Source organism: Erinaceus europaeus, chromosome 7, assembly GCF_950295315.1.
Source record: "Erinaceus europaeus chromosome 7, mEriEur2.1, whole genome shotgun sequence".
Taxonomy (NCBI): Eukaryota; Metazoa; Chordata; class Mammalia; order Eulipotyphla; family Erinaceidae; genus Erinaceus; species Erinaceus europaeus.
Window position 1 is genome coordinate 112,187,394 of NC_080168.1, and position 14,440 is coordinate 112,201,833.

Below are 14,440 nucleotides of genomic sequence, written 5' to 3' on the forward strand. Positions count from 1 at the left end.
GGGGGTCACGGAGGCACTGCAGGGTGGGGTGGGGGCGGGGGCTTCACCTTCACAGTTCAGATGGCAGGGCCATCTTTCACTTCTCTCTCCCTCTCTCTCTCTCTCTCTCTGTGTGTGTGTAGGGTGACTCCTCAGTGGACGGTGGTCTATGGGAGAAGATCTGGGGGCTCAGAAGTGGGACAGGAGGAGCATTGGGGAGGCTAGGGATGATGTCTTTGTGGTGGAGCAGAATGCGGTTTGAGGAGAGTGAAATATATTGACACCTGTCTTGGAACATGTGGAAATGCACCATGACAACCACCATCGCAGAAATTAAACAACTTTGAAATAAAGTGATACAGAAGTTGGAAAAAATTAAAGGGAAAGGTTAATCACTCTCCCTGCCTCCCCACCTCCACCCCCCAAAAAAAAAAAAACAACCCAAAACAGTGCTTCTCTTTATCTTTAGTTCCTTGTGCTACAGTTTGAGGATTCTGGGAACTTCTGGAAACTCTGACTTTCTAGCAAAGACACAGGACATGGCTTGGTCTAGAATGTCCTTCCTGTACAGTGTGGGCCTATTATCGGATTTTTAAGTAAATTAATTTGGACTCAGTTAATTGGAGGATAAAGATTCTGCCCCCTCTGGACAGTGTCATCCCTTATTGGGGACTTGTAAGGACAAGTCTACCTAATTGGGGAAGCCAGTCATGTGACAGAAACAGAGGAGCTGAGACATTTCTGCCCAGTTGGGGTTAGGATCTTAAGCTCTGAACTCAGACAGAAAGGACTGGTCTCCCTTCTCTGCCCCTTCTGAGCCTCAGTGTCTGTAGTTCTGCCCTGAGCAGAGCAACCCTTTTGCAGGGCTGTAGTGAGAAGCAGAGCTGTGAGAAGAGCACATTACAGCAACTCTGAAGGGGAGTCACTTTTTCCAAAGGTGCTGGGACCTGCCCCTCAGCTTACTGTTGCTACTTGTCTCAGGGACAGTATGTGGTTCAGTTTAGAGTCACCATCACAAGAAGCATCCATGATCCCTTGATTTGGGCACTCTACAAGTACGATATGAGTTTGGTCACTTGCACAACATGAGTTTGAACTCTGTGGGTTACTTTATACATGGATAAAGAATGAATATGTTGGAAACAGAATGGGCCTGCAGTATCATATAAAACAATGTGTATATATACGTATATTAAATTATGCTTCTATTGTTTAAGGACCTGGGCTTCAGACATTTTGTTTTCTTTAAAAATTTTTATTGGGGTAGTGGTGCACATATTGAGTGCATATATTATGATGTTCAAGGACCCAGGTTTGAGCCTCCAGTCCCCACCTGCAGGAAGAAAGCTTTGCCAGTGGTGACGCAGTATTGCAGGTACCTGTCTCCCTCTCTATCACACTCTTCCCTCTTGAGTTCTGATGGTCTCTATCCAATAAATAAATAAAGATAATAAAAACAGTAAAAATTTGTTTTTTATTGTTTAATTTAATTTTTATTTTTTGTATATTTGATAAGATAGAGAGAACTTGAGAAGGAGAGGGGAGGTAGGGAGGGAGAAAGAAAGACACCTACTGCACTGCTTCACTGCTCATTAAGCTTAGCCCTCTGCAAGGGGAACTGGGGCTTGAACCCAGGTCCTTGCATATAGTAACTTGGGTGCTCAGTCAGGTGTACCACTGCTCATTCTCCAAAACAATATTGATATTAATGTAGGTGGTGATTGGCAGGTAATTCATCTTATGAACAGGTGATGCGCACTAATAATACTGACAAGAGCATAGTACTGGATGTGTTTTGTTTTCTTTCTCTTCTGTAGGACTTCCTTAACAACAGCCTCTTCCCTCAGAATACAATATGTGATGCATAGGCCATGCAAAGTCTGCATTAATCAATGTAATGCCATTGGAAAGTCTTTTCGTCAACTGTAGGTAGCAAAGTTTTCAGGAAGTTCAATGTTATCTGGGGATTTTTAACTGTGTGTGCGTGTGTGCGTGTGTGCGTGCGTGCGTGCGTTTGTGCGTGCGTGCATGTGTGTGTGTGTGTGTGTGTGTGTGTTTGTGTGGTCAGAGCCCTTAACACTCAGGTCATTCAAGGGCCCACTGTGTATTACTTCCCCTGAAAATCCTTTGCACCCACCTTGCAGCTTCAGGCACTGGTAACAAGTGAACATGACCACAAACACAGCAAACACTCCTGTTTTCTCTCCAGTCACAGGAGGCCTGTCATAAGCCATGAGTAGAGCTCCACCTTCACCACCAAGCCTGCTGTCTGGCTCCTGAAAGTCCTCACTGTACCCCTGGGGGTAACCAGGAAGGTGGAGTGGGGGTGGGTCGGTCAGGGACCCAGGTAAAATAGCCAGGGGGTTATAGTCCCTGACCATTACTCAGGCTGCTGGTCCTGGCCACCCTCAACCGTCTTCTTTAAGGACAGGAAGTGGGCCAATCAGAACTCAGTCCCCCTCTGCTTCTGCAGCTGCGGGCCCCAGAGACCTGGGCAGCTCCTGCTTGCCTCCCCAGCTGTGCACAGGCCGAGGCAGGATGGGAATTTCAAGACCCTGGGACGTCAGTGCCCTTGAGTGTCCTTGACCCAAACTGTGTGTTCTGAGGGGGCTGTTCAGGGATCTGGCTCAGCACTGACCTCTGTACAAGTTAGACAAACTGGCTTCCCACCAGACAGGCTGTCGTGGAGCTCAGAGCTGTTGGGACCAGACTGATGTGGGTTCAGATCCCTGCTTCACCACAGGGGCTTCATCTCAAGGGCAACCCCCTGAGCTTCTGAGTCACCTTTGTGAGCCCGACTGCCTGGAGTGGCTGGGAAGATGACACGAGAACGTATACATGAAGCCCCAGAATGGTGCCTGGCACTGGGAGAATCCTCATGGACTGGAGGGGGGCCTGGCTCAGGAGGGTTTGCTCAGGCAGCTGGATGGACCTGGCTGTGCGCCTTCTGTGGAGCAGCTCTGTCCACTCTACTTAGAGGCCGCCCAGGCAGAGAAGGAAAGAGGAGGTCAGCAAAGGCCAAGGTAGATGGGAGATGATTGGGGTGCACCCCAGGAGCAGAGCTGAGTCAGGGCAGAGGAGAACAAATCTCCTTGGACCTCATGGGCCTGGATTCTCTCTTTGCATAGAGAGGACTGGGCATTTCTGCAGTGGCCATCGGGCCATTCGTCACCAGCTCAGGCTTGTGGGACTTTCCCAGGCTCCCATCACTATGCTCTGCAGATCTGGAGTAGACTTGGAGTGGAAGTCTCCTGAGGGCAGGAGAAACACAAATGCTCACTGTGTGCCAGGCACACAGGCTCACCTGTGACACAGGCATCCTCTTTTCTGGAGGAGATCCTGGCTGGACAGGCTCAGGAGGGCAGGGGACCTCCAAACTGCACAGCTAGTTTGTGGCAACTGGCAGGGTTTGAACACAAATCTATTACACTCCGCGGGGGGAGAAGGTCTTTTAGGGCTTAGTACTGGGAGCTCTCATGTAGAGAGATTACTCACAGGATTCACCACTCCACCTGAGGGGCTCCCCCAACCCCTCCCCCCAACACACTATGAGTTCCTGTCCTCAGAGCAGGCCTGGTGGGAGAAGGCGGGACAAGCTTTGTTGGAGCCAAGTCAACAGTGGGGCTGCAAGTAGGATAGCAGGGGGACCTGGTTTGGGGAATACAATCTAGAACCCTGGAAAGGCAGACGGAGGTGCAGGGCTTGAGGGGGAGAGTCAGGACTTGACTAGGACCGTTTGCTGCCTCTCTGTCACCTCTACCTACTCAGACCCTAGCTCCCTGCCTGGTTCAGGGCGGTCTCTCTCTCTCTTGTTGTGTGCTCAGTCTTGCTCTAGGTTTGGAAGGCTGGGGTCTAGGTTACCCTTTCAGTTGTATGCCCGGGGCCAAGTGCACGTGGAGAGACTGTAACGGGAATGAATGTACATGTGACTCTGAATAGTTTCCAGAGCACGTTCTAGGTCATCACGCTCACTGTGCCTTGAAAGGTGGTGGGAAACATTTGTTTTATTTCTAGTTTCTACACAAAGCCACTGGGCTCCCCAGGGTGACATGTTCAAGATTTACAGAACTGGGAAAGGACAGACTATGCACTGGAACCCTAGCTGTTGGGGTCCAAATTTTGCAGAGTGAGTGACAGAAGGGCGTGGGTTGATTTGTCTGGAGGAGGGAGCTGGTGGAGGCTGGCGAGATGGAGGTGCACAGTGTGTATGTGGGGTTGTGGGGGTGTGAGTAGAGTGGGGTGGTGGTGGTGTAGGGATGGGCATTGGCTGAGGCTTCTGCTTCAGGAAGCCCTGGGGCACTGGTTCAAGTTCTCCTGGGGCGAGGTGTGCTGAGCTCCTGTAACATGTGCCCTCCAAGTGACTTTTGTAGGTGTGTTGAGTGACATGTTCAGCAGGTGCGAGAGTGATGGGCCATTGCCAAAGGCCAAGCCCAAAGATGTTTTGGATTTTTCCCTTTATGCCCCTGCAACCAAGCCCTGCTCCTCCAGCACATAAAAGCGACCCAGGCTAGGGCTCCAGCATTCACCGGCCTGGCCTGTCTCACTCCTATCTGCCCACTCTGAGCTCTTCTCTCCTCTCCACCATGATCTCCAGACAACAGGGTGTCCGCAGCGGAAGCCGGGGCTTCAGCGTCGGCTCAGCCATCGTTGGTGGGGGCAAGAAGTCTGCCTTCAGCTCTGCCTCTGTGGCTGGGGGTGCAGGCCGCTGCTCCTCAGGGGGCTTCGGCAGCAGGAGCCTCTACAACCTTGGGGGCAACAAGAGCATCAGCATGAGCATGGCTGGGTTCCGGCAGGGCGCCGGTTTGGGGGCCGCTGGAGGTTTTGGGGCTGCTGGAGGTTTCGGGGCTGGCGGTTTCGGTGCTGGTTTCGGCACTGGCGGTGGACTCGGGGGTGCCTTCAATGGCCGGGGTGGTCCTGGCTTCCCCGTCTGCCCCGCTGGGGGGATTCAGGAGGTCACCATCAACCAGAGCCTGCTGACCCCACTCCATGTGGAGATTGACCCTGAGATCCAGAAGGTCCGGACCGAGGAGCGAGAGCAGATCAAGACCCTCAATAACAAGTTTGCCTCCTTCATCGACAAGGTGAGCCAGATGAGGTGTGCTTGGGGTAGGGAGCGGTAGGGGTCCTGAGCCCCTGCTCTCAGAGGTGCTGGGGAAGAAGTTTTGGGCCTCTACTTCCCAGCTGCCAGAGGGGGCCATTCCTTAGAACCTTCCTTTCTTGTCCCACGGTTGGTGGGAAGTCAGGCTGCTCTAAGCAGTGATGGCTGCAAGTTTCCTAGAGGTGTGGTGTGACACCACGTGCCTCTCCCAGCCCTCCTGTACCCAGTCAATGTACGCCATAAAGCAGTTATCATTCCCTGATTTTTCTCCTCAGATCTTGGTTTTGTCAATGGCCTAGGAAGTACTATAACAAGGAAGGAGTAGTGAATTATAGTGAATGTAACAAGTCAATGATTGGAAGCTTCTGTTCTTGGAGAAAGGAAACTAGACTGTTTTTTTCCAAATCACAAGGGAGCAGCTTTCAGTGACAGATAGGAGATTTTGTCAGTCACCTTGGAAGGGTATTTTTTTCACAGCCCCCCCCCCCCAACTTTTGGGCAAAATTCTGGGTCAGTTTGAAGACAAGAAGGGCTGGATATTTTTTGTTTCTGTAGTCTAGCTTTCCCATGCAGAGCTTGGAGGTCCAAGCCCTTTAAGTTCAATCACAGACAAGAATGATGGGTAATAGAAAGTACCAGCCTCAGTTTCCAAAGTTTAAGTGTGGCATGCCTTGTTAAGGAGATCCTGGCTGTACAGAAGTGGGTCTAGTGAAGACTTGCAAATGTGTCCAGAATATTTATCTTTTAAAAAAATTTTTTTAATTGGGGAATTAATGTTTTACATTTGACAGTAAATACAGTACTTTGTTCATGCATGACATTTCCCAGTTTTCCATCTAACAATACAACCCCCACTAGGCCCTCTGTCATCCTTTTTGGACCTGTATTCTCCTCCCCACCCATCCCAGGGTCTTTTACTTTGGTGCAATACGCCAACTCCAGTTCAGGCAGAATCTTTATTTTAAATAGCTGTGCTTAGTTGTGTACAGGTTGTGTGTACAGGGACACACAAAGTTCATTTATAAGTAAACTTAAAGACCTGCAAAATTATCATGCTTTCATATTGGATTAGGGGCACCTTGAGAGCAACAGCCCTCCAGGTTGACTATAGCTATGTATTTTAAGTTTGCTGTGTCCTTTCATGGAAGTTCCATGTTCTCAGCAGCTCATCCCAGGGCTCCTGGGTGCCTGTGGCACAGTTAGGCCATCCGGCTCTGTCTGGGCCTGCTTTTCATTTGCTGCCGTGGGCTCAGGAGTGCGCCACCATGTTGATCCTGGTGGATGGTGCTCGGAACTGCAATCCTGAGGCCCTATTTGGGTGGTTTCTGGCTTTTGCCTGGCTGGCCTGGTGGCCTTGGCCAGCCCTCCTGCCCATTTCAGACCCACTCACTCAGCTGGTCATTTCTGAAAACACAGGTGCGGTTCTTAGAGCAACAGAACAAAGTCCTGGAGACAAAGTGGAACCTCCTCCAGCAGCAGACCACCACCACGTCCAGCAAAAACCTTGACCCCTTCTTTGAGACCTACATCAGTGTGCTGAGGAAGCAGCTGGATTCTCTGGTCAATGACAAAGGCCGTCTGCAGTCTGAATTGAAGCTCATGCAGGACAGTGTGGAGGATTTTAAAACCAAGTATGTGCAGCAAGCAGGCAGAGGGGATGCCACTTGACAGGCCTGCTTGGCCAGGCTCTGAGTCATTTAGAACCCCTGACTTTGAAGAGACTTGAAACGGGCTAAAAGTTCCTCTAGTCAGTGCCCCTGAGCCCATATGGTCCTGTTGGAATGGGTGAGGTCTGGTAGGCTTCGGTTTGTCCCAAACAGAAAAATGAGTGTTAGAGTCAGGAGGTGGACCTTGCTACACAAAAACCAGGTCAGAAACCAAACACGACGAATGTGTAGCACGCTCAGAGGAAGCAGGCTGTAGAGACAGATGCACAGATGCACTTTCCACTTATCTGTGTGGCTTTGGTTGAGTTACAGCATCTCTCTAAGTCTCAGTTTTTTCATCTTTAAAATGGGCACACCAGTCCTACCCCATCAGTTATAAGAACTAAGTGAAATGAAATGACACAGAGAAGCATATTGTGTAGTGATGGAAGTAGAATGAACATTCAGTTCATAGCAGCTGCAACACTCATGATGGAAAGGGACAGAGGAAACACACCCCCCCACCACTCACACACCAAAGAAAACTTGTGTTGGCACCATTCCTGGGAATTGAATCTGCCAGTTGGCCCAGGGATAGCCTGTCTATAAACTCAAGGCTGGAACTTCTCTTTGCAGACTACCTTTCAAAAACAGGCTTTGCATCTTGGTCTTCATTTTTCTGACTGAACCAGGGTCTAGACTGATGCCTCATACACAGTAGTTACTCAATGAATGTGGGCTAACTGGGCTAAATGAAGACTTGGATGAACATAGAGGTGTGGAGTCAATTAGTTAGATCTTTCCAAAGAGTGAGGTGTTTGCAAACCAGTAGTAGAGGCCTATGACACATGAGGTCACTATAGAATGCTCGTCTCTTCCTTCCTGTCCCTGCCTTCAGGTATGAAGACGAGATCAACAAACGCACTGCTGCCGAGAACGACTTTGTGGTCCTCAAGAAGGTAACGATGCAGGGGGCCCCCATTAATGTCATATTTGGCTTACGTCTTGGGTTTGGTCTCTTCTTTTCCTTCCTTCCTTCCTTCCTTCCTTCCTTCCTTCCTCCCTCCCTCCCTCCCTCCCTCCCTCCCTCCCTCCCTTCCTCCCTCCCTCCCTCCCTCCCTCCCTCCCTTCCTTCCTTCCTTCTTTCCTTCTTTCTTTTTTCTTCCTTTTAATTTATTTTATTTTTTCCAGAACCCTGTTCAGCTCTGGCTTACGGTACAGGGGAATTGAACCTGGGACTTTGAAGCCTCAGGCACGAGAGTCTGTTTGCATAGCCATGATAGTATCTCCCCCACCTTTGTTTACTTTACTCCACTCAGTATGATCAATCCAGTTCTAAATGAGCCAGTTTCTAAGGAATAAAAAGGTGGGAAGAAAAGCATCTGGTTGATTAGCTTCTGTGTCTGCAGGGGGTTTCAGGGGCAGGGCATGTCACCTGGCTCTGACAAGGCCTTGCTAAATGCTGTGGAGGATGCTCAGAGTGTCCTCTAGCACCCTGTCCCTACCTGTTATAACCCCCGTCCCTTGTTTCTCTTTTCCTCTCCCCTCTGCAGGATGTGGATGCTGCATACATGACCAAGGTGGAGTTGGAGGCCAAGGTGGATGGACTCAATGATGAAGTCAACTTCCTGAGGGCTCTCTATGCTGCTGTGAGCATTCCAGTCCCCCATCTGTAGGGAAGGGGATCCCCCCCTACCCCTCAGCCTGTTGGGTGGAATATAGAGTTTCTTGAAAGGACTCCAAATCTCTTACTTAAAGGGGGGCGGTCAACAAGGTTATTTACAGAGTGGGTTGGCAGTGAGAGATTCAACTGAGAGGGTCTCAAAACCAGATGTGGCGTTAGAGATGGCATTTAGCTCTAGAGACAGCTCAGGACAGGGCTTACAGTTATCTACCATTCCCGGTGCCAAGTCTCCATTGCCATCCACCCCACATACTCAGTGGCCACTGGCTTGGAGGAGCTTGTGGTTCCCAGGGAGCAGTAAAGACTAAAAGCATTGCTGTTCTGTCTCAAGATATCGATGGCTACAGAGACTGATTTCTCTCACTCAAGATGCAGCAGGAATGGCTGGCTGCTTCTCTCTTTGCCCACGACTCAGCTACTTACCGTGCTGACCCAGAGATCTGGGGGCCTCTGTAGGGAAACCTGATGTGAGACATGTCCCTGCAGGAGCTGGCCCAGATGCAGACCCACGTCAGTGACACCTCTGTGGTCCTGTCCATGGACAACAACCGCTGCCTGGACCTGGACAGCATCATCGCTGAGGTGCGCGCCCAGTATGAGGAGATCGCTCAGAAGAGCAAGTTGGAGGCTGAGTCCTTGTACCAGACCAAGGTGGGTGCTGGGAAAATCTCCCAAGAGGTGGTGGTGACCTTGGGGGCTCTGCTTTTTGTGTTTGTACACAGCTAATACACTTTAAGGGGTGTGAGAGGAGTGTTGATTTCTGGACATTGCTGCTACAGCCCTGGCTTGAGAGCCCCTGGAATTTTTTTTTTAGCATCCCTACTCCTCATGGCTCTTCTGGCTGAGTCCCCCTGGGAGTAGATCCCACCCAGGCAGGACCCCGAGCCCTGGTTCCCTGTGTCTCCCTGGGTATTAGGTACAGCAGCTCCAGACTTCAGTTGACCAACACGGTGACAGCCTGAAGAATACCAAGAGTGAGATCGCAGAGCTCAATAGGATGATCCAGAGGCTGCGGGCCGAGATCGAGAACGTCAAGAAGCAGGTGAGTGTCTCCTCTTTCAGGAAAGATATCAGAGTCTGGGTAGATGGGCAGGAAGACAGACAGATCTTGACATCTACACACAAGCAAAGTGGGCACTGGAGGTGGCAGGAGGCTTGGCAGCAGGACACTGATGGTGATCCACCCCGTTTCCTGTCCAACAGTGCCAGACTCTGCAGGCGTCTGTGGCTGATGCGGAACAGCGTGGGGAGCTGGCTCTCAAAGATGCCTACAGCAAACGCACAGAGCTGGAGGCCGCCCTGCAGAAGGCCAAGGAGGAGCTGGCCCGCCTGCTGCGTGACTACCAGGCCCTCATGAATGTGAAGATGGCTCTGGACGTGGAGATCGCCACCTACAGGAAGCTGCTGGAGGGCGAGGAGTGCAGGTGGGGTGTGGAGGGGGGACAGGCAGGGAGAGGGTCAGTGCCCGGGTTTACACCTCTGCAGGGTCACTGGCACCTTGCAAAGTAGGAGGGTGAAGAACACAGAGATGATATTCAGACCTTCTAGCTGGCTGCCTGGGGAAGGGGTGGGTGCTTGAGAGGCTGATGGAGGGCAGAGTGAGTCAGCACTTTCTCCCTCCCCCTTCTCGCCTCCAGGATGTCTGGAGAGTGCCAGAGCTCCGTGAGCATCTGTAAGTATCTCCCACCCTGCCCTGGCCCTGGCCCTGGCCCTGAGTGGCCTAGCAGTGGACTCTCTGGAGTAACTGTTCTCTGTGCTCTACCTGCAGCCGTGGTGGGTGGCAGCATCAGCACTGGAGGCCTTGGTGGAGGATATGGAAGCAGCTCAGGCCTTTGCCTGGGCGGTGGCTTTGGCTCTGGTTCTGGAAGTGGCTTCGGCTACGGAGGCGGTGTCCACAGCAGTTCCAGCGGCAAGATGATCTCTACCAGCTCCACCTTGAAAAGATATTAGAGGGGAAGGGCTGAGGCCCCCATGGCCCTCTGACCAGCCAGCTCTCTGTGCTTCCGTCACCCTGGCTTCCACCTTCCCTTTCTGGGGATTGTCACCTCCACGCTCCCCCCTGGGTCCTCTCTGAACCCAGCTGGTGTTCTCCGCCAGGTTGTGGACTCTGCCCTCTTGGAGTCTGGTAGCTTCATCTGGATCTGGGTCTGGAGATCCACCTGACATGGGGAGGGATGCCAGCAGGTGCGTCAGCACCTATGGACTGAGGAGATGCTCACAGCTCCATCTGCAGAATTATCTGGTCACATCCGTCCCCTCCCAGCCCAGTGCTATCTCCCACCAGATCCTTGCTACCCCACTCCATGGGGGGGGGGGGCAAACTCACCCTCCATCACTTGGCAGTGGCTGACCCTGGAGGTCAGGTCAAGAGCCACTCAGCTTCCTATTCAAGCTTCTCTCTCTTCTTTTGTCTCTCTCCTCGGGAGTTTTCAATAAACTGCTTTCGTCATTCATTCTGGGCAGTCGTCTTTGTTCCTGGGGGCGAGAAGTGTGGGAGGCTGGGTCTGGGGACTCTGTGCTGATCCAGGTCCTTAACTAGTCTTTTTTTTTTTTTTCTTAGTTTCTTTTTCTAAACTGCCTGGATTGTTGAGGGGGGGTGGGTGGAGAGTGCTATACGTGGAGCTTAAAGGCCACCAGCAGAGCAGGCCATGCCAAGCCTGCAGGAAACCTCCAGGCAAGGGTGGGATGACAGGAAGGTGGAACAGTTGGGGTCTCTACTGAGCACAGGACACAGGAGCTTTGGGGGAAGCTGACAGTGTGTGTGTGTGTGTGTGTGTGTGTGTGTGTGTGTGTGTGTGTGTCTGTCTGTCTTGTTTCTCACTCCAGGTGTGGGGTTAAACATCCCAGGACCCAGAGGTCTCCAGGAACTTGTTCCAATAACCAAAAAGGTCATGGTTGTTGAAGGGAGCAGTGGGAGATTTATTGCTTCGCTTACTCCCCATGTCCTGGGTGGCTCTGTCTGTCTGGGTGGCTACTCTGAGGCTGAAGAGAGGGTGGGCCAGGCAGGTCTTCTGGAAGGTGGAGGGTGAGACCACTCAACTGGGCCTGGTTCTGGTGATTCTGGTTGGTGACATGCGGAATGAAGGAGACAGTCAGAGATGGGGGATCCTTTGAGGATGCCCTTTTCCTATGCTGGACACACCCCCAACCACCCAGAGCAGCATGGCATCCCCTCCTCCAGAGTAAAGGCTGGTCTAGACCCTCCTAGGGGGCATGGAGCATGAGCGGTTATTTGGCCACCCAGCCTGCCAAGGAGCTGGTTCATTCAAATGCGAATCCCTCCAGCAGGTGCCCATGGCAGCCCTGATTGTGTGCAGATGGCAGAATCCAGGGCTTGACCTCCCTCAAGTCCCTGCCCATACAGCCTTCCAGGAGGGCAGGCTGCAACTGCAGGGCCAGGCAGTGAAGGGTTAACCTCAGAGGCTGCCACTCCCAGGCCTGAGAGATTCCACCCCACAAGCCCTGCCCTAGTCTCCCCATTGTCTCAGGGCTCACCTGGTGTGTCAGAGCAGGAAGTCTTCACCTGTCAGGTGGCTCTGCCATCTTCTCACCACTCCTCTCCTTCCCACCCTTTGCCCCACTCCTCCCCTGGGAAAATACTGAGCCAGCACTTTGCTGAGTTTCTGGAGTGAGGAGGAGGAGTCAAGGAGGTGAAGGGGGTGAAGCAAGTCGCTGGTTGTGGTTGTGTGTGCGATTCAGGCTGGGGACTGCACAGGCTAATGACTTTCTCATGTCCTCTGAGCAAAGGGAGCGTGGGAGCAGCCAGCCCAGTGGCACTGCAGGTCTCCTGGGCCCTGGTCAGTGGCCATACCACACAGCTGGGCTGTAGGTTGTACCTGTGCCTCAGAAGCAGATGTCTGTAAGCAAGGGGCTAGGTCATGTGTGTGTGTTTCTTATTTATAGAAGAAAGCTCCTGTTTTACACAAAAGAGGAAGAACACTTGTTTCAGTCTCTGTTTCCAGTCCAAGGGTGAGGCCCCTGGCTTTGATGCACAGGTCTGTAGTTGGTTGGCTTGTCAAAAGGGTTTATTTGGAGTGTGAGTGGGAATCTATTTCAGAGATAATAAGCAGCACTCTCTCTCAGATGCTTAGAATCTACATGTTTAGGGGAGCTGTGCACCCACATGCTACATTGCGAGCCCTCCTTATGAGGATCCCCCCCCACCCCGGCTGTGGGCCCAAGTCTCTTAACTTCAGCTAATTGTTTCCAACACTTCTGAAGTCTCCTTCCTTTGCAGCTCATAGCACCAGGAGGACAGAGTGAAAAGGGAGAGAAGGCTGCCCCATGGAGGGATCTGGGTTTAATTCAATGTTGGATGTTAGATTCCAAGACCAGAGAGCCTCAGATTAAGGCAAGTTCATTTCTTGGGTGTGGGGTCAAGGTTGAGCAAGGCAGCTGCCTGGAAAAATAGGTGGGGAGCTGTGTTCCCCATCACAGTTCCTTGGATCGTGGGGTTTCAGGCCCAATGGCGTGCCAGTCTAGGACAAGGGGAAGTGGCAGACTGAGGGAAGAGGCTCTCTTGGAACTAGTCCACCATTCACTGTGCTGAGAGAAGGGATGGAGAGTCGTCTACTCCCACAGGGAGAAGAAGACCAAGGGTAAGGCTGGGGCTGTGAATGGTGTTGGGCCCCAGGACTGAGGCTTGTTGCTGCCACGGGATAAAGAGATGACTGTTGCATTTCTTCCCTCCATGCAGTGGGCAAGGGCAGGGGATGTGATGTCCTTTGGTGACCCCAAAGCAGCTCAGCATCCTTCAAGGTGAAAGGACAGAGAACGGTGCAAGAGGAGGCTTAGAGATAGGAGGACCTGGCCTGGCTGTGCAGGACCCTGGCTTGGCCCACACTACCTGACTCTTTTGCAGCTTGGCCTTGGCGTTCCAAGACTAGACTGGCTCAGAACAATGTGTGTCTGAGGGGGCAGGCACTCTAGGACACCTGCCTGCAGGGTGTGGCCATTAGGCCCAGGATGTGCTCTGGACTCTGCACCTGGATCCTCGTCCTGCGTCTGCAGTGCTGAGCCTTGAGGCTGCCCCGCATCTGTGTCCGGACGTGCTTACCAAGAGGAGGTGTTTCCAGGGACTGCGAGGCTCCTTGCCATTTCTTCTCCCTCCCACGGAAATCATTTTTGCTGATTTCTGCTGATCACCTTCTGCTGGGGGTTGTGAGCAGCCACATCTAAGCCTCCTCTGGCTGCTTACACAGGAACTTGAAGCTGGTTCCTTGGATGTGGGTAACATGTGCACTCAACCGGGTCCAGCCTGTTGGGAAAATGAATTTGTTTCTTCTGAAGCGGCCATGAAGGTGGTGCAATGTATGGACAGTGGGACTTGGAAATCTGAGGTCCTGAGTTAGATTGCCAGTGTCTCGTGTGCTGGAGTGAGGCTTTGGTTCTCCGCCTCTCTCCTGTGTTAATCAATCAATGAATCAATCGATTAAGTATTTTGAATCCTCAGCTCCACCTCCTTTTTCTTATTGCTTCACTGCTCCAGGCTGACTTTTTCACATAGCAAGAGAGATACCTACAGAGATGGAGAGACAGAACAGCACAGAAGTTCCCCTCAGTGCTGCAGTGTTCTCAGGTGGTGCCTCCATGTTGCCCAGGGGCTTGAACCCTGGTCTCACACATGACAAAGATGGTGCCCCCCCCCTCCCCGTGAACTATCCCTCTGCTCTCTTCCCCACATGAAATCATCATCAACAGCTCTTCCCTTCTTCAAGTAACTTACTTGGCAACTCTCTATTCTTTATTTTTATTTTTTTGTGGGGTGGGGGCTCTCCCAGCAAGGACAAAGTGAGATTTCTGTTATTTGCAACTCTGTCCTGAGCAGGTGTACCAGACAGTCATCATTCAGCACAAACACAAGAGAGCCACTCTCACAGGGCAGAATGGGATACAAGGGCTCACCCAGGCTGAACACCCCTTCCAGGCTTCTTGTCCCCATGGAGCTTCTCTCCAGGGCTTTCATGGGGGCTCTTCAGTTTGTTCTGATGGCAGGACCTGGAAGTAAGCTGTCTAAACCAGAAGGCAAGTTTC

The 14,440-nt window shown here is 51.9% G+C and overlaps 1 protein-coding gene across 1 annotated transcript; it reads left to right on the forward strand.

Moving 5' to 3' along the window:
* Positions 1-4,508: 4,508 nt before the first annotated feature.
* KRT4 (keratin 4) lies at positions 4,509-10,860 on the forward strand. Its single transcript, XM_007518311.2, has 9 exons — positions 4,509-5,060; positions 6,494-6,708; positions 7,622-7,682; positions 8,277-8,372; positions 8,894-9,058; positions 9,324-9,449; positions 9,611-9,831; positions 10,045-10,079; positions 10,176-10,860. Exons 1-9 carry the CDS (start codon positions 4,563-4,565, stop codon positions 10,355-10,357), a joined length of 1,599 nt encoding a protein of 532 aa, XP_007518373.1. The 5' UTR covers positions 4,509-4,562; the 3' UTR covers positions 10,358-10,860.
* Positions 10,861-14,440: the final 3,580 nt, after the last annotated feature.